This window comes from Lathyrus oleraceus, chromosome 5 (assembly GCF_024323335.1).
Source record: "Lathyrus oleraceus cultivar Zhongwan6 chromosome 5, CAAS_Psat_ZW6_1.0, whole genome shotgun sequence".
NCBI lineage: Eukaryota > Viridiplantae > Streptophyta > Magnoliopsida > Fabales > Fabaceae > Lathyrus > Lathyrus oleraceus.
The window spans coordinates 586,654,319-586,675,190 of NC_066583.1; the positions used below are offsets into that span (position 1 = coordinate 586,654,319).

Genomic DNA, 20,872 nt, shown 5'->3' on the forward strand with positions numbered 1-20,872 from the left:
AGTATGGTATACTGCTACATCAAAGAAAGTATATCAAAGAGATACTCAGATATTCATGATGGATGATTCGACTCTTGCATCTTGGCTTGTCGAACTAAATTTGAAGTTGGAGAAGCATGGAGAGGAAGAAAAAGTCATTGCAACTTTGTTCAAACAAATTGTCGGATCTCTGGGATATGTGTGCAATAGTTGACCTGATATAGGTTTCTCAGTCGGATTAGTGAGCATATACATGAGTGAACCCATGGTGTCACACACGAAGGCTGCAAGAAGAATGCTGAGATACTTAAAAGAATTGATAAATTATGGAATTCTATTTTGAAGAGACCCTGAAAGCAAAGAAGCTATGGTTACTTTCTATTCAGATGCTGATTGGTATGGTGATAAGGAAGATCGAAGAAGCACAACTGACTACTTCTTTCAAGTATTTGGTGCCCCGATTTCATGGTGCTCGAGAAAGCAACATGTGGTGACATTATCATCATGTGAGATTGAATATATAGCAGGATCCTATACTGCCTATCAAGTAATTTGAATCAGATCTGTGCTGGAAGAGATTGAGGTCTAAGTGAAAGAATCTCTGGTGTTGCAGATCGACAACAAGTCAGCCATAAATCTTGTGAAGAATCTAGTTTTGCATAGAAGGAGTAAGCACACCGAAGCTAGATTTCACTTCTTAAGGAGAAGGTAAATTAAGATGAACTTGAAGTAAGACATTGTTCAAGTGAAGCACAATTGACCGACATTTTCACCAAATGATTAAAGATCGACAGATTCTTGAATTTGAGAAAGAAATTAGGAATAGTTCATATCGACTATGATTAGCGTATGTTTGACAATTTGGATTAAAGGGGGTATGTTGTGATATAATCCAAGTTGTGTAGTTCAAACTCAAAGTTAATTAGTGTTTAAGATTTGTATTTAGTATACAAGTTGCTTGTATATAAATAGACATATTTTTTGTAATTCGATTCGTATAATCATAATTCAATAATATTAATAATTCTTTTCATTCTTTCTCGTTCTTTCTCTCTTTATTAAAAGTGCATCACGCACTAACAACAAAAACATTTATTGTTTGTAAGCAGGTAAGGTTAAAATAATTTTTTTAAATTTATCTCCATCCATATTAGAATATTGACATGTTTCATCGTAAATGCATGTCATAGGGTACGAGATGATTCCCAATCGTAAGAAGTTAGACCTTATAAATCTAATCCATTCAATAATATTTCCGGTTTTGTGTAGTTTCAAAAACGGATAAGCAAGTAGACCTGTCCTACTATAAACGTGTTAGTAAGAGTTTCAACAACAGACCACATAATCACATAACAATAAGTAAAGAAGACGAATCGACACTCCCTCCCCTGTTAGTGTTGAACGAACATGGCGAACGAGAACACTCTCCCTCTGTATGATAAAATATGGTTAAAGTACACATTTTCAAGAGTCATGGATTCCTTCACTTTGTTCTTCCTCCTCTTGCTTCTTGGTTACCGTATCTTCTATGACAGAAATTATAGCATCCCTTGTGTCCTTGCTATGCTTTGTGAGTCATGGTTCACCTTCACTTGGATTCTCACCATGAACACCAAATGGTCTCCCGTTCGTACCATAACTCACTTAGACCGTCTCATGCTTCGGTATATTTCTTCTTCTTCTCTTTTGTAGTTATACTATATGCTTTAATAATCAACTATCATGTTTTTTGTTCTTCATTAGAGTATCGGAATCCGAGCTTCCAGCATTGGATTTGTTTGTGACAACGGCAGATCCAGTTCTAGAACCACCGATAATCACAGTGAACACAGTGTTGTCGTTATTGGCACTTGATTATCCAGCTAACAAGCTAGCTTGCTATGTTTCTGATGATGCATGTTCAGTTCTTACCTTCTATGCTCTTGTGGAAGCTACCAAATTTGCTAAGCTTTGGGTACCTTTTTGTAAGAAATACAATGTTCAAATTAGAGCACCTTTTAGGTATTTCTTAGATGAAGATGATGATAGCAACAGAAAAGAGTTCCCAGAGTTTCATCAAGACTGGCTTAGAATGAAGGTCATATTGCACTTCCATAAATTTTGTTATTAATCGATAAATTTAGTTTTCTTAATCTTTATTTTTGCAGGAGGAATACTGTTATCTGAAAGGTAAAATAGAGAATGCAGCACAAAATTCAATTCCTCTTGTAGAAGAGTTCGCTATATTCTCAAACACAGATAAGAAAAATCATTCCGCCATAATCAAGGTGAGTGTTTTTTTTCTTTTTTGAAATGGAAAAATCAACCTATTGAAAAAAGTTTACGTGCACGAATCTAATACAATACATACTTTGAGACAAAAATAGGGAAAACAACAAGGCACTGCAAACCAAGAAAACGACGCACCAAAAAAGTAGTCCAAGAAAAGTATTTAAATGAGGCCAAAAACTTATCAATCAAAAATGAAAAAAGAGGAAGAGCAAAACAAAATACACGAGCTCACAACCACCAATTAAATTTAGTTCGGCACACACTCCTAATGGAAAAAAGAATAGAAAGAGAAATAAATATCAAAAGTTATTTATTATTCTGGAAATAATTAAACTATTTGTAGTTTTGTGTGTGGAATTTAGATTTCTATTTATGTCCATATAAGAATCACTCCAAAATACTCGTATAAAAGTAAACAAAAAATCATATTAAAATAATTAGATTTGTAGCTGCATAGAGACATCGAATACTATGACGTGAGTTAAAAAAGAAAAGCAATTCTAAAATAATTTTAAAATTATATAAAATATAATTTATATGCCATTGAGTTACATCAAAATTAACATTTATTATGTTAATCTTTGTATATATTAATAATGTAAAATATAATTATAGATTAATCTTAAACTTTATAAATATGATTTATAGGATAATATCTTTGGATCTATAAGTTGACTTTAAACAATATTTACTTGATATGTAGTTATCTCTCTTTATAAGGTGGCAAACTTAATAATATAATATCTCCGATAATTTTTACCTTATGTTTGTATAACAAAGTCCATTGTTGGGTTGAAAATTATTAGCATATAGATCACGCGTATAAAATTTTACTTCAATAAAAAATTATTTGATATGTTAAACAGAATGATAAAAATTAACGGTTTTCATGAAATTTTGTAAGACGTTAGTTTTTATTTATCTAGTTGACATGTTAAATAATTTCCGATTAATATTAAATTTTATAGACATGATCTATATGATAATAACTTTCAAATAAATAGTGGATTTTGTTATACGAATATGCGGTAAAGAGTTATCAGAGGTGTCATGTTATATATATATATATATATATATATATATATATATATATATATATATATATATATATATATATATATATATATATATATATATATATATATATATATATATCGAAAGGAGAATCCAAAAAGTAAAAAAGAATGAACAAAACTAAAAACTACAACAAATGCCAAAATTCAATCACAAAAGTAAAATATCTAGACCAAAAGAAGGAAACAAAAGCAAGATACAACCCTAATATGGGAAAGGCTTGATCTCATTCAAAACCAACCATTATCAACAAAAAAAAGAGCATTTTTCAATGGCATTCCCAAGAACTATCTACCTCAAGGTCAATGTCACTCCACCCTTTCTTGGCTTAAATAAAGAATAAGGTTCTTAAGCCAACTAGCGAAAGCATAAATACTACTTGCATGCCTATTAATATACAATTTCCAAGTTAGGAAGACGCTATTCTCTTCCATGTTCTTCACAGCGATAGAGAAACCTAAAAAACAATATCATTTTCGGATTTCCATATCAATCAAACTATACCACCCGACGATCTAACGACCAAAAATATAGTAGTAAGATTCCTAGGAAGAACAAAACACAACCCCTTAATCATCTAAAATATTTACCAAATAGAAATTATGAAATCGTAAGTCACAAACAGATGAATAATCGACTTAGAAGGCCCTATACTTAATGGGCACAAAACACCTTCAAGATACACTAACACCCTACGCTTAAATAGGTTGTATAGTATGAACCTTATATTAGAGAAGATTCTAAAAGAAAATAACCACTTTAAAGGGTTCCCGGTTATCCCAGATAAGAGGAAGAGTTAAGTTCACTAGGTTTGTCGAAAAAACACTAGACAAGTCACACTGAAGGAGCCATAAGTACGTTGGGCCAACATAAAACACATTATCCTTAAAAAGGTACCAACATCAATTATCAGAATATCGGGAGAATGTTACATACCTAATAATTAACATTAGTTTAGAGACTATTTCTTATCGATATACAAAAGGAAACTCTTCCACTTCAAACCCCAAGTAAAATTCTCATTCTCAAAGAATCTCACCTGGCTAACAGACCAATTTTGTTGGTTGTAGATACTAAAAAGCTCAAGGAACCTGATACACCTGAAAGTGGGCTCAGCCTACAGATCCTTCTAGAAGGAGGTAATAAGACATAATTTCACTTTCTTACTAAGATAATTCACAAATCAATCGGACGAATCCACCACTTTGGAATCCAAATCAACAACTCCTTTCACTAGGAAAAAGCATAATGAAAGTTAACAGCCCTACCACCTACAGGCGATGAAAAATATTTGAGCATCATATTTGAAGGATCATGTTAATTACCATCATTTGGCCTTCTAGGCTAACGTAGTGATGTTTCAATGAGTTTAACCGTATAAAAGACAGTACTATAGGTTGCCACGTAGGCTTAAAGCGAGGATTAGCCCTCATCGATAACCTTAGGTACTTTAAAGGAATGTTCTTTAGCTTACGTTGAAGAAAGTCATCAATTATATCAAAAAAAAAGTATGGATCCACCTTAACTTCTATGAGACTACTTTCACAAAGTTTACTGAAAAATTTGAAGCCAACTCAAAACTCCGAAGAATAGCCTTAATCGACTAGATGCTCTCAACTGAATCCTTTGTCATGATAACCGTGTCATTCACATGTTGAAGATGGGAGACACTCAGATCCGAGGAACCCACTCTAAACCCAAAAAGGTCAAGATCCACAACCCTAGAAAATAATTCATTGAAGCATTCCGCCACAAACAAGAAGATAAAAGGAGTTAGGAGATCACCTTGCTTCAACCCCTTTGGATGCTAAATTTTTGAGTCAGACAATAATTAAACAAAATTACAATATTTTTAGAAAACACACTTTTTAAATCTTTTAATTGTTATTGGAGTAAGACAATTTATAGTATTGATACATTTGCTTGAAAAACGCAATAAACAAACCACCAAGCATTGTCATCTTTTTTATCAAATTTAAAATCACAATAAGTAAACAATTAATTAATTGAGTATTTAAATTTAAATTTACAATTGATATACTGTTGTTTTCTTAAAAGGGTGCATGCATCAAAACACATATTTCCCCCCTGATTTTGTAGGTAATATGGAAAAATAAGGAAAATCTTGAAGATGGTTTGCCTCACTTAATCTACATATCTAGAGAGAAAATGCCTCAACATCCACACCAATACAAGGCTGGTGCTATGAATGTGCTAGTAAGTTTATGTTTTCTTCTTAAATAATTTGTTGAATGCATTCTTGTATATAGCTAAAAATAATTTAATCATTTGTATTTTGAATAGACAAGAGTTTCCGGATTGATGACAAATGCTCCTTTCATCTTGAACTTAGACTGCGACATGCATGTGAACAATCCAAAGATTGCTCTGCATGCCATGTGCATTTTGTTAGATTCAAAAGGAGAAAAGGAAGTTGCATTTGTTCAATGTCCCCAACAATTCTATGATGGGCTAAAAGATGATCCTTTTGGAAATCAGCTAGTGACATTGTTTCTGGTGCGTGATCTTCTTAAATGACACATATACTCACACCTTTCCAATTTCAATTTTGTCATTTTAAATGAAGCAAAGTAAAAATCTACAAAATTTTCATATTTTTAGTTCATAATGATTGTGAAATTTTAAGAATTTAATATTCTAAATTTTTTATTAAAATATATTTTTCTAAAATATAATAATATTATAGAGTCTAATATTCCATTTTTAAAAAAATAATTATGGAAATTATTAAATTTAGTATTTCATATATTATTTACAAAAATAATTTTTTGGTAATTATTATATTTAATTATAAATTTTAATAATTATTGGAAAGTATTAAAATTAATATTTCAAATATTTTAAAAGAAACTAATTTCCAAAAACTATTAAACTTAACAATGTGAATTTTAAAAACATTAAAATAATTAAATTTATTTTAATTTTTTTAAAATTTAATAAGGTTAAATGTAATTTCTTCCTCAGACGTGTTTTTGGTTTTTTCGGTATATTTCCGGTTTAACTCTTGTAATATTAGACACACATAAAAAAATATTATAATAATCTTAATTCAATTTAATATTTTAAATATAAAAAATACTTGAAATAAAGTTTTAAAATTAAAAAGTATTCCAATTTTTTTGTGTAAAAAATATTTTAAAAATGACTTATTTAATACATTTCAATATTTTTTTAAGAGTATTTAAGTATGTTTATAAGTTTTAGTGAGGGAATTACAATTGTCAAGTTAATTTTTATTATTTTGTCCAATGTAGTATGTGGGAGGAGGATATGGAGGACTTCAAGGGATTCTGTATGCAGGAACAAATTGCTTTCATAGAAGAAAAGTAATTTACGGCCTTTCTCCTGATAATGATATTCAAATTGGAAAGAAAAATGGAGGTGTTATCAATGGTAATTCATATTAAACTATTTAGTATACTTATTATTCTACATTCTAACTTGTGTAATATTCCCCCAATCAATAATTTTTATACGAATTCAAATTTTATGAAAATTTACTATTAAATTAAAAATTTATCTCATATATATTTTTTATATGAATTTTTAATAAAACCTAAAATATTTTGATATGTAATTGAGATGCGCCAAAATTAACATTTTAAGTATTTTATTGAGTAGTTACGTCATTTTTTTCTTAAAATTTGAAGTGTTTAAAGCAGAAACACAATGTTAATCATGAGATACATCTTTTTGTCGATTATTTTTAAAGAAATGGAAGAGATATTTGGAACTTCAAAGAGTTTTCTTGAATCGGCTACTTATGCTTTAGAAGGGAAAATATTAAATCTCAATTATAACCTTTGCAACTCTCTTGAGGATGCAACAAAGGTTGCTAGTTGCAGATTTGAACAAGACACTGCCTGGGGCAAACAGGTGAGCAACATAGACTATGTGCATTAAAACAAGTTACAAGCATGAATTTAACTAATCTTTTATTGTTTTGAAAATATTAATTAGGTGGGTTGGTTATATGGATCAACGTCAGAAGATGTACTTACTGGATTGAACATTCATATAAAAGGTTGGAGATCTGAATTATGTTCACCCGACCCGATTGCCTTTAAGGGTTGTTCGCCTCAAGATAACATAATAAATATGATCCAACAAAAAAGATGGGCTTCAGGAATGTTTGATATTCTGGTCAGCAATAACAATCCAATTTTGGGCTTTTTTTATGGGAAACTTCAATTTAGACAGGCTTTGGGGTATTTTTGGATCTTGAGTTGGGCCTTAAGATCCGTTCCTGAAATTTGTTATGCTTCTCTACCTGCCTACTGCATTCTCACTAACTCTACTTTCTTGCCTCAGGTGACCTAGCATATTTTAATGAGTCTTTTATTATTATTTTTATTTCTAAATTCAACAACTAATTTATTTTACCTTTTTACTAATATCACGCAGAAGCTTTGGTTACATGCTTCTTTGTTTGTGAATTACAACATATCTACTTTATCAGAAGGCTTAAAAACAGGATTGTCTATTAGAACATGGTGGAATAATCAGAGGATGATAAGAATTACAACCATGAGTGCTTGGTTTTATGGATTTTTGGCTATCATACTTAAGCGATTACGAATATCTGAACCTGTTTTTGAAATAACAAAGAAAAACGAATCATCTTCTTATGATGGAAGATTTAGTTTCAACGAGTCTCCGATATTTCTACCTAGTACAACTATATTGTTTGTCCAACTTATGGCATTATTTACGAGCTTATTTGGATGGGAACCACGTGTTAGAAATGGGCTTGGATATGGTTATGGAGAAGTGATTTGTAGTGCTTATTTGGTTGCATGCTATTGGCCATTTTTGAAAGGGTTGTTTGGAATTGGAAATCATGGCATCCCGTTATCTACAATATTCAAATCAACGATGTTGTCTTTACTTTTTGTGTATTTATGTAAACTTTCTATTATAGTGTGATCAAATTCATATAGGTATGCTAAATGTGCTATGTGCTATTTCTTTGCATTGACTTTACATATTGAAATAAATTCCTTGTAAAATGGAAGAACATTTAAATAACTTATAAAGTGTTTATGTAAATAAGATGTGCAGTATGGGGTATACATTACTTTCTATTTGATCAAAGAATGCTCTTCCTGGAAAAATTATCTAGTTGAAGAAGGCGTCAGTCCAACTGGAACATCTAATTACCAATGAATAGAAGGCGGCAATGGCTTAGGCGCATGTATTGGGCCATGCATGTGAAAGTGTCACATGCATTGGCATGCACGTAGTCATGTTCGTGTGCATCCAAAACATTGGCGCATGCATGTAGCCATGTGTGTGTGCGCCCAAAGCAATGGCGCATGCATGTGCACTCATCTATAAATACAACATTTCTCCCATAATTTTTCACACAACTTCTTACCCTTCTTCCATTTTCCTTCAATCTCCTTCAATTTTATTTAAAATATTTGTATATTCATACTTGTGTCCATATATTCAGAAGAGAAATGTTGATTTAATCTTTTCAGCAGTGCAGCCTCCGATGAAGATCCGACTTTGCAATGTAGATACGTTCGAACATCTTAATAGGACGTTGAACCGTTGGTTAGATGGAGACATTGAAGATGGTGAAAGGATCAGAAGAATTCAATGGCTTGATACGACGCTCAACCAAAATGGAGAAGTTCGTTTATGGGTGAATATTAAAGTTAACAAAGACATTCGCAGGATGATGTATACTCCTCACAAAATTGTTTTTATGATTGTAATCACATAATTATGTTGTTTATGTTTTGTATTTATTAGTGATGGTATTTTATTTGATGTAGTTTCTAGTGTTGTTGTTTATGTGTTGCTTATGTGTTGTATGTGTTGTATTTGTTTGTAATGATATTTCCTCACAAAGTTATCTTATGAAATGGATGTTGTTTTTAATATAAAGCAAGATAATTACAATTAAAATTATCTTGTTATGCTTGTTTCAATACTGGAACAGTTAGTACGATTATGATCAGGCTGGCGACATGAACTACATAATCTAACCATTTTGCTCGTTGTATCCATTTCGGTTCGAATACCGGTGTTGTTTGGGCGGCCCCTTTTATTTCTTCACATTATTTCATTGTGCGAGAGAATGTCCCCTTGATATGCAAGCCAGTAATCCTCTTTTTCTACCACTGAAAAGCTAATTTTGTAAACATTGCAAAACTTATGACTTTTTAAACATCGGGTAGTAAGTTGGAAGAATCTCGTCGAACATTTGAACATGTCGTTATGACGGGAGCAGGGAATACGAAAGACTTGGAAATTTCCGCAGTCGCATCAACCTCTATCTAGTTCCACTTGATATTGTCCCCTCGACATGCCTTCATTGTGATCCATTGAATCACAACATTGTATCAACCTTTAGTACGGTCAAACACCGTGACCACATGTGTGTTAGCTTTGGAAGCTTCCTCTTTAATAAATTTCATTGAAGCATCACTGAACAACTTCCCAGATTGTAACACTGAACTCCATTTGGAACGTCTGGTCTCAAACATCGCCCCTATCCTGCAATAGGTTGCTTGCACTAAAGCGGTTATAGGTAGGATTCAGATGCCTTTGAAGATAAAGTTCATTGATTTCACAAGATTTGTTGTCATGTGGCCCCATCATTGACCATTGTCGTTTGCCCTAGTCCACTTCTCCAATGGAATATTGTCGATCCACCTTATTGCATATGCGTTTGACAATCTGATGTCTTCGCAGTAGTGTTTGAAAGAAGGTTCTGTTAGTGCATACCCTGCGTTGACAACCTTCTTCCGGAATGTTTTGTCTTTGATCTCCCACATGAATATTTGAGAGATATATCTAATGCAGTAGACTTGCATCGAAGGAGGATCCTGCCATCCATTATCAATGTTTTTGTAGGCACTCACTATTGAAAGGTATCGGTCTGAGATCAAACATAAGTTAGGTTGAGGAGCAACATGCAATCAGAGATTTTTTAGGAAAAAACTCCATCCCCCAGCAGTCTCCTTTTAAACTAGAGCAAATGCGATTGGAAAAATGTTGTTGTTGTCATCTTGTGCCACTACCATCATTAGTGTTCCTTTATATTTCTCGTACAATCATATACCATCAATTTGTATAATAGGTTTACATAAAGCAAAACTTTTTTATGCTTGGTTGATACGTCCAGAAGAGTCGGTGGAATATTCCATTACCAATAGCATAAGTCTCGTCTGAGATATACGCCGACAACATTTCCAAATTGACAATAGTCCCTGGAGCATAATGTTTAAGAGCCACCAAGTATTTTGGAACTTATTTGTATGACTCCTCCCAATTGCCAAACACTTTTTCAACTGTCTTAGTCCTAGCTATCCATGCTTTCCTGTATGATGGAGTATAGTTGTATTATGTTACAATATACGAGATTATTGTACTCGCCTTTAGCGATGGGTTGTCGCTAATGATAGACAAAATTTCATCATATATTAACTAAGATCTGAGTTTGCGATGGTCTTGCATTAGGTTCGCAATTAAGCATATGTGAAATGGACTCATAGAACCTATATTCCAAGAATCACTCCTCTTCCGGTAAGATGCTGACAACCGGAACAGGCAGAGCTCATTTCAAAAATAAATCTTATACCTCGTTGCATTAGTTCGATCAACCCTATAATCAGTTGATAATTCCATGTGATACTTTTTAATGGCTCTGACACAATCTTCTTTTATGCGAAATTTGTCTCATTCTTCCAATGATCCTTGAATTTGCACATAAGGATTGTAAAATATATCTAACGAAGGTTCATCTGTACCCAAATTCAAGTTTGTCATGTGTTAAGGTGGACAATATACATAACTAGCTGGTAATGGCTCTTCTTCTTCTTCATCATTCACCATTTCATCAACCAATAACTCAACTTCTTCTTCTTCCTCGTCAAAAACATCGACTTCAGCTTGTTCGTCATCATCACTTTCACAAAATACTTGTGACGGATCAACAAACTGAGACACTTGATTTTGTTGTGTTAATATATATAAATTTATATCATTGTACCCAAATTGTTCATGACTGAGAAACATATGGTGAACATCGTCATCATCTCGAATCTTCAACTGATAAAATTTTACTTGGTTGTCTGTAAAAAAAAACACCGGATTTTTGTAGATGATTTGTCCCACCTGACTATACTGCAATTTCTTTTCTATTCTTTGTTTCAAATGTGAAAAACTTTCTCCGTATAATTTTTTTCTTCGATTTTACTCTTGTAATATTAGGCACACATGAAAAAATGTTATAATACTCTTAACTAAATTTAATATTTTAAATCTAAAAAAATACTTGAAATAAAGTTTTAAAATTAAAAAGTATTCCAATTTTTTTGCGGAAAAAATATTTTAAAAATTTACTTATTTAATACATTTCATTATATTTTTTAAAAGAGTATTCAAGTATGTTTATAAGTTTTAGTGAGGGAATTACAATTGTCTAGTTAATTTTATTATTTTGTCCAATGTAGTATGTGGGAGGAGGATATGGAGGACTTCAAGGGATTCTGTATGCAGGAACAAATTGCTTTCATAGAAGAAAAGTAATTTACGGCCTTTCTCCTGATAATGATATTCAAATTGGAAAGAAAAATGGAGGTGTTATCAATGGTAATTCATATTAAACTATTTAGTATACTTATTATTCTACATTCTAACTTGTGTAATATTCCCCCAATCAATAATTTTTATACGAATTCAAATTTTATAAAAATTTACTATTAGATTAAAAATTTATATCATATATATTTTATATATAAATATTTAATAAAACCTAAAATATTTTGATATGTAATTGAAATGCGCCAAAATCAATATTTTAAGTTTTTTATTGAGTTGTTAGATATTTTTTCTTTAAATTTGAAGTGTTTAGCCTGAAACACATGTTAATCATGAGATGCATCTTTTTGTTGATTTTATTTAAACAAATGGAAGAGATATTTGGAATTTCAAAGATATTTCTTGAATTAACTACTCATGTGTTGGAAGGGAAAATATGGAAAAATATTAAATCTCAATTATAATCTTTGTAACTCTCTTGAGGATGCAACAAAGGTTTCTAGTTGCAGATTTCAACAAGGCACTGTTTGGGGCAAACATGTGAGCCACATAGGCAATGTGTATTAAAAATGGGTACAATTTACGAGCATGGATTTAATTAATATTCTAGTGTTTTGAAAACAATAATTAGGTCGGATGGTTATATGGATCAACGTTAGAAGATGTACTTATTGGATTGAACATTCATACAAAAGGTTGGAAATCCGAATTATATTCACCTGACCTAATTTCCTTTAAGGATTGTTCGCCTCAAGATAACATAATAAATATTATTCAACAAAAAAGATGGGCTTCAGGAATGTTTGATATTCTGGTCAGCTATCACAACCCAATTTTGGGCTTTTTCTATGGTAAGCTTCAATTTAGGAAAATTTTACCCTATACCCCTACAATTGTACCCATACCCCTACATTAAAAATTTTTTGACCAAAATACCCTCATTTCTGTAAAAAAAAAAAATTAAAAATTAAAAATTTTTTTTTTTAAAAAAAACGTACCGGAAGACTTTAGGAAAGACTTCCGGAACACACATAATGCATACCGGAACACTTCTCCAAAGAGTTCCGGTATGCAAATTTTTTTGATTTTTTTTTTATCTGAACCGGAACTCTTTCCTTAAGTGTTTCGGTTTGCTTTTTTTGTGTTCCGGAAGTCTTTCCTAAAGTCTTCCGGTTTGGAAAAATACATACCGGAAGTCTTTTTGCAAGAGTTCCGGTGCGAGGGGTGTGAAAGTGTAGTTTTTGCAATTTTCAATTGAATGGTAAAAATGAAATGGTAAATTGGTTAAAATCAATTAAGGGTAAAATGGGAATTTTTAAATTTTTGTAGGGGTATGGGGTTAATTGTAGGGGTACAAGGTAAAATTTTCTCAATTTAGACAGACTTTAGGGTATGTTTGGATCTTGAGTTGGGCCTAAAGATCAATTCCTGAAATCTGTTATGCTTCTCTATCTGCCTACTGCATTCTCACTAACTCCACTTTCTTGCCTCAGGTGACCTAACATATTTTAATGAGTCTTTTATTATTATTTTTATTTCTAAATTCAACAACTAATTTATTTTACCTTTTTACTAATATCACGCAGAAGCTTTGGTTACATGCTTCTTTGTTTGTGAATTACAACATATCTACTTTATCAGAAGACTTAAAAACAAGGTTGTCTATTAGAACATGGTGGAATAATCAGAGGATGATAAGAATTACAACCACGAGTGCTTAGTTTTATGGTTTTTTGACTATCATACTTAAGCGATTACGAATATCTGAACCTGTCTTTGAAATAACAAAGAAAAACAAATCATCTTTTTATGATGGAAGGTTTAGTTTGAACGAGTCTCTGATATTTCTACCTAGTACAACTATATTGTTTGTCCAATTTATGGCATTATTTAAGAGCTTATTTGGATGGGGACCACATGTTAGAAGTGGGCTTGAATATGGTTATGGAGAAGTGTTTTGTAGTGCTTATTTGGTTGCATGTTATTGGCCATTTTTGAAAGGGTTGTTTGGAACTATAAATCACGGCATCCCATTATCTAGAGTATTCAAATCAATGATGTTGTCTTTACTTTTTGTGTATTTATGTAAACTTTCTATTATAGTGTGATCAAATTCATATAGGTGTCTTAAATGTGTTGTGTGTTATTTCTTTGCATTGTCTTTACATATTGAAATAAATTCCTTGAAAAATGGAAGAACATTTAAACAACTTATAAAGTGTTGCTTTAAATAAGATGTGGAATATGGGGTATACATTACTTTCTATTCTTGATTTTGTGATTAATCCCCCACAAGTATTACAATTCTCCAAGGTTTGTGTTTTAGAATGGGTCAAGCCTAATACAACATAATAATGGATCGTTCCCTACTATTAAATTCACCAAAATCATGTTATTATCATGTCCTAAAGGCACACCCTAGAAGGTCTAAAAATCACCTCACCTTTTAAATTTCACAAAATTGTGGAAATCTCATTAAGTTTGCAGGGAAGTTGTTGATAACCACTAGTCACCAAATTGTTGACTCTCTATGCTCTTTCTCTTTCAAAACCTAAAATCTCTTAAAGCTGTTTTTAGGAAACAAATATATTTTTTTGTGATGTTAACAATAATATGTCCAAAGAAATGAAGGATCTCAATTTTATTTAAGCTCAAATCAACAATGCTGATTATTTTTATCATCTTAAGACTGATGAAATAAATATACAAGAAGTTCTAGACAAAATTCTAAAATTTCAACATTAGTTTTGGAAGGACTAAGTTAGAGCTAAGTGGATCACATATGAAAATTGGAATACAAAGTAATTCCATAGAATTGTCAAGATTAGGCAATCCCTACATGGTATCAATAGTATCATTCATGACAATCGAGTTATTGATAAATTAGACGACATTAAGCAGGTATTTCACTCTTATTACACAAATCAATTTACATATAAATCAATCAACAACGATGATAATTTGATATCAGAGATAACCACCACTACAAAAGCTACCTTTCGTAATGTCATTTCACTCAGTCAAAGTATCCACCGTGGTAGATTGTATTCATTTAGACGCTTTCCTTTTATTTTTAATTTAAGCCACTTTTCACCATGGTTGGAACTTTCAACCGTGGTGAAAAGTGACGTCTGGTCATGAGTTCCAATCCTAGCACTTACAATTTTATTTTTTATTTCTTTTTAAGTAACTTTTTATCACGGTTGAAACTTCCAACCGTGGTGAAAAGTGGTGCATGGTCATGAGTTCGAATCATAACACCTACAATTTTGTTTTTTATTTATTTTTAAGCCACTTTTTATCACGGTTGGAACTTTCAACTATGATGAAAAGTGGCACATGATCATGAGTTCGAATCCTAGCACCTACAATTTTGTTTTTACTTATTTTTAAGCCATTTTTTTTATCATAGTTGTAACTTTCAACTATGGTGAAAACTCACTTAGGGTCATGGGAAAATATAAGCGCGTTTATTGTTTTTCTTCACTATCTTGAAACGAATATTTTTCGTCCATTTTGTGAGTATCAACGCTCAAGACAGTGCCATTAGTGATCCGCGTGAAACCTAAAACTTAGACGTACTTCTAGCTTAGACGGACTTCATCTTCTACCTCCAAACATCATCTTTCATTTACGAAACTCTATTTCTCCATTAAACCAAGCTCAAAAATATCATTTCTTCCATTAACAAAACTCGAAGACATCATTTCTTGCATTAACAAACTTCAGAACTCCATCATCTCTTCTCCAACTTGAATGAGACAAGGAAAACATGGATCCAAGTTAGCAATGTTAGTTGTTGTTGTTCTTGTTGTTCTTTTTTTTGTTGTTGTTAGACGATAGTACCAATCTAGAAGTGGGGTTGAATAGATTAGTATTTAAAATTTAACGCTTTTTAAAATTGTTTTTAAAGGTTGCGAAAGCTCCCTAGACCACAATCGTCTAAATGATCTGTTAATGGAAAGATCCGATATGCGTGAAACCAAATGGAATAACTAAGATAGAGATATTCAACCACTATCTTAATCAATAGATTAATTACCCCAATCCTTGATATAGTTACCACTAATGATGAGTTAACACAATAAGAGAACAAGTAAAATATTGATAGACTTGTGTGAGGTTAATTTTATCAAACACTTGGTGTGCACTTCACACCAAGTCTCAATTTCACTCAAATTGAATGTGCGGAATTTTACTTAGTTGCAATCAAAGTGATTGCACCAATTTATCGAACATCTTCTATGCACATCAATTAAGCTAGATTAATTTTACTATTAATTTTACACAAGACTTAATTTATGAAGAATTTAAAGAGTTAAGAGAAAGAGAGAACAACACCAGATTTGTTTAGGTAGTTCCCCTTTCGTCCTCGCTTAGGGTACGTTTGCCCCCAATTCTAAATCTAGAATTGAGATATTTATTAACAAGTTGCAAAGTTAATACAAGAGAAGAAATGATCACCACCAACCAACCCCAAGTGTTGTTGTAGATCTTATTCACTTCTCCCCCTTGATTCGAGTTGAACCAAGTCCTTCAAGCGTTCCGAACAAACCTCCGGTTGTAGCTACCTTATTGCAAGAACTCCACATTCTCTAAAACTCTAGCTCGGCTGATTTCGATCAGATCTGTGTGAAACCTCCAGTTGTAGCTACCTTATTGCAAGAACTCCACGTTCTCCAAAACTCTAGCTCGGCTGATTTCGATCAGATCTGTGTGAAACCTCCAGTTGTAGCTACCTTATTGCAAGAACTCCACGTTCTCCAAAATTCTAGCTCAACTGACTTCAATCGCAAGACGCTTGAATCCTAACCTTTCTTCACAATCCTCCGATTACCGTTACTTGTTTGAATGAACCCACCGTTCTTCAAACCTTTCACTCAGATGAATCTATGAAGCAAAGATTAATGGAAAAAAACTAATTCTTGGAGGACAAAACCCCAATGGTTTTATTCAAGAAAAACCCACTCAAAGCCTCTACCCAAACTAAGATTACACAATTCTATTTGGACGTTATCACTACAGCAATACACAATGATCAACAAAAAAATTTATGTGTAGTTGTTGAGAAATGCAATGAAGAATGAAGATGAAGAGGAACTTTAGTGTATATCTTTCACTTTTCTTGTTGTTTTATTGAAGAAGAAACTCTAGAATATATATATGATGCATGGACAAAGTAACAAACATAACAAATTTTTTTTGCAAAAATGCACAGTAGAAAATTGAGTGCCAACAGCAACCACTCGACCTGTTCAGACCTGAGGCAAAAACTACTCAAATGAAGCAGGCAATGAGTAGACTCAAACAGGGGATGAGTCGACTCAAACAGGGTTTTTCCATAGTTGAGTCGACCTATGACTCGACCTGTTCAGACCCATGGCAACATGGTTCAAATGAAACAGGCAATGAGTCGACGCAATCATGTGGATGAGTCGACTCATTTAGTTTTCCCAGGATTGAGTCGACCTATGAATCAACCTGTTCAGACCCGAGAGTTACACAGACTGGAATATGTACGAATGAGTCGACCGCTCCAAGGTGTGAGTCGACTTAGAGTTCTTCAACTGTCAAAAAATGTTTTTTGAGACGTATTTTGATCACTTGAAACCATTCTTTTATGAACCTAAGGTACCAACGATGACCAAGTGTATTATTCAAGTCAATGAGATGCTCATATATGCATGCACACATTTTTTTTATACTTTAAGCATGTTGGAGTATGAATGTATTCTATGATATGATGAAACCGTCCAAAGCACACATTATGAGCAACTAAAAAGGTTTGATATCATTAAAATAAGGACTAGGAGTCTTTGCCCTCATAGTTGTTGTTGTTCTTGTTGTTATTCTTGTTGTTATTCTTGTTGTTATTTTTGTTGTTGTTATTGTTGTTGTTTTTGTTCTTGTTTTTGTTCTTTGTGTTCTTGTTGTAGTTCTTGTTGTTCTACTACTGCATTTTTTTATTTGATTAAAAGACATGTAACAACAATTCTTTAAAATAATCGTTCTGACCTGGGCTTAAATAAAAATTTGAAAAAAAATAAATTGGAAAAAAGTTCTTTTCACTCCCAAGTAAACAACACCACCACCCCTGACTTCTCGGTACACTTGTCGAGAAGTTATTAGACATCAAAATTAGTTGTTGCATAGATCTCGAGGTCATTGGCTCCAAAGTTAGACCATGTGGTAGTAGCCATAGAAGAATTGAAATATTTGTCAAAATTTACAAAGGAGGAGCTTCAAGGGGCGCTTTAATCTCATGAACAAAGAATGACTGAAAGAGCTGCAAGCAAGTCAAAAAGTGATGTGGCTTTGCAGACCCAATCGATAAGAGAAAAGAAAGGGAAAGGGAAGTGGTTCGACAACAAAGGTATATTATGCTAGAATAATTCGACTGATCAAAATTAGCAAGAAGGAGGTTGGTCGAATTAGAGAAACTCCTCATACCAACGCAACCAAAGAGGTAGTGTTCCAGGTAGAGGAAGAGGTGGTGGTCAAAAACCTGACAAAAGTCACATTCAATATTTCAATTGTCAGAAGTATGGTCACTACTCTATTGATTGTCCTGAAAAACATAATAATCAGGAAAATTATGCAAAGTTTAAAAAGCATGAAGAAGAAGAGATGTTGTTGGTGGTCACAACAGTATATGAAGAAAGATCTCATGACCAATGGTACTTGGACTCAGAATGCCCAACCCACATGACTGGTAGGAAAGATTGGTTTGTCAACATAAAATCCTCAATGAAGAACATAGTAAAATCTGGAAATAACAATACTCTACCAGCTGAAGGTATTGGTGATGTTCTGATTATGAGGAAAGATGGCAAGAGGTCAGTAATTTCCAATGTCTTGTACATATCAGGCATGAAAAGTAAGTTTCTCATAATATGGCAATTGGTCGAAAAGAATTACAAAGTGTCAATTAAAGAAAAGATGATGAGAGTTCTCAAATCAGATGGAAGGTCAATCTTGAAGACTCATATGTTTCAGACTAGAACCTTTAGGATTAAACTTAATGTGATGGAGCACAAGTTCCTTGCAACTGCACCTAGTAGGGATGAATGGATATGGAACTATAGACTTGGTCATCTTAATTTCAAAGGCATCAAATATCTGAAGAGAAGAAATATGGTTTCAATGTTACCAGAAATTGACATTGCAAATGAAGTGCGTGAGGAGTGTGTGTAGGCGAAGCAACACACGATCAACTTCAGCAAGGATGCAAGAAGAAGTTCAAAGACAATTCTTAAAGTCATATACTCTGATGTGTGTGGTCCTATCAAGGTGGATTTGATTGGAGGTAATAGATACTTTGTCACATTCATAAATGATTTTAGTAGAAAACTGTGGACTTACCTGATCAAGAAGAAAAATGAAGTGAGCGAGGTATTTTCCAAGTTTAATTCTACGGTCAGAAGACAAAGTGATCGAAAGCTCAAGATTCCGAGGACTGACAGTGGTGGAGAATATGTATCGAAGAACTTCGACACATTATGTGAGAAAGAATGGATTGCGCATGAGGTGGTACCACCCTACATTCCACAACAGAAAGGAAAAATAGAACCATCATGAATATGGTAAAAAGTATATTGAAAGACAATCATCTACCTAAAGAATTATGGGGAGAAGTTGTATCGACTGCAACATACATCTTGAATAGATGTTCGACGAAGAAGCTAGAAGAAATCACGCTAGAAGAATGTTGGTCTAGTGTCAAGCCTAACTTGTGTCATCAAAAAATATTTTGATCTATAGCACATAGAGACATGCCTAGTCAGTTGAGAAGAAAACTTTATGATAAGTTGATTCAAATGATTCTAATAGAATATCGTTCGATTGGAGGATACAAGTTGTTCGACCTAGTACAAAAATAAGTAGTGATTACCAGGGACATGAGCATAGATGAGCTTAAGGAATGAGATTGGATTGGAAATGTCAAGAAGGATTTAGTGAGAATCCTATGTGAGGAACTGTTAAGTGAATTCGAAAGAGAAGTTCGATAAGAAGAAGTCATAGGTCAAGCAAACACAAGCAGACCTCAAAGAACAAGAAATATGCCTGCAAGGTTGCAAAAATATGTGATTACATCATGTGATGTGGTCGATAATGAAGGTGGGCTGATACACTATGCTTTCTATGCAAATGCCAACCAGTCATTGCAGCTGAGGCATTGAGGGATTCGAAGTGGATGAAAGTAATGAATGAGGAACTGAAGTCCATCGAAGTCAACAACACTTGGTCACTTGTCGAATTGCCTCAAGGCAAGAAGAAAATCAATGTGAAGTGGGTAGACAAGGTGAAGTTGAATTCCAAAGGAGAAGTAAATCGACACAGTGCAAGACTTGTGGCAAAAGGATTTTTTCAGAAAGAAGGAATTGACTTTGACGAAGTTTTGGACTTGTTGCTACGATCGAAACAATCAGGTTGGTTATTGGTCCAGAAAATATGAACAACTGGCATATGTGTCAGATGAATGTGATATGTGCATTCCTGAATGGTCCATTAGATGAAGAAGTTTATTTTACACAACTAGTTGGGTTTGTGAAGCAAGGCAAAGAAGGCAAGGTATACAGGCTGCATAAAGCCCTGTAGGGACTTAAGCAAGCTCCAAGCCCTGTATGTCGATGACCTGTTGATAATAGGAAGTTGCAAAAAGGAGATCGAAAACTTCAAAAATGACTTAAGTAAGGAGTTTGAAATGTCAGAATTTGGAAATCTCTCATGCTTCCTTGGTATCGAATTCTACAAGAGTAGTAGAGACTCAATGATGCATCAAAGAAGATATGTAGGCGAAATACTCAAGTGATTTGAGATGCAAGATTGTAAACCAACTTCGACTCAATCCGAGCCCATATTGCAACTGTCGAAAGACTCAGATGAAGACGATGTCGACCCAACACAGTACATAAGGCTTATTGGGTCATTAAGATACCTTTGTAACAAAAGGCCTGATCTAGCATACATT

The 20,872-nt window shown here is 33.1% G+C and overlaps 1 protein-coding gene and 1 pseudogene across 1 annotated transcript; both read left to right on the forward strand.

Moving 5' to 3' along the window:
- The first annotated feature begins 1,193 nt into the window (after window positions 1–1,193).
- LOC127086715 (cellulose synthase-like protein H1) lies at window positions 1,194–8,417 on the forward strand. The gene is made up of 9 exons (XM_051027508.1): window positions 1,194–1,643; window positions 1,723–2,056; window positions 2,127–2,246; window positions 5,425–5,541; window positions 5,629–5,841; window positions 6,600–6,738; window positions 7,058–7,221; window positions 7,306–7,656; window positions 7,750–8,417. The coding sequence occupies exons 1-9, from the start codon at window positions 1,387–1,389 to the stop codon at window positions 8,269–8,271; spliced, it is 2,217 nt and encodes a 738-aa protein (XP_050883465.1). The 5' UTR covers window positions 1,194–1,386; the 3' UTR covers window positions 8,272–8,417.
- Window positions 8,418–11,361: 2,944 nt separating this feature from the next.
- On the forward strand, window positions 11,362–14,009 carry LOC127082243 (cellulose synthase-like protein H1; annotated as a pseudogene).
- The last annotated feature ends 6,863 nt before the right edge of the window (window positions 14,010–20,872 follow it).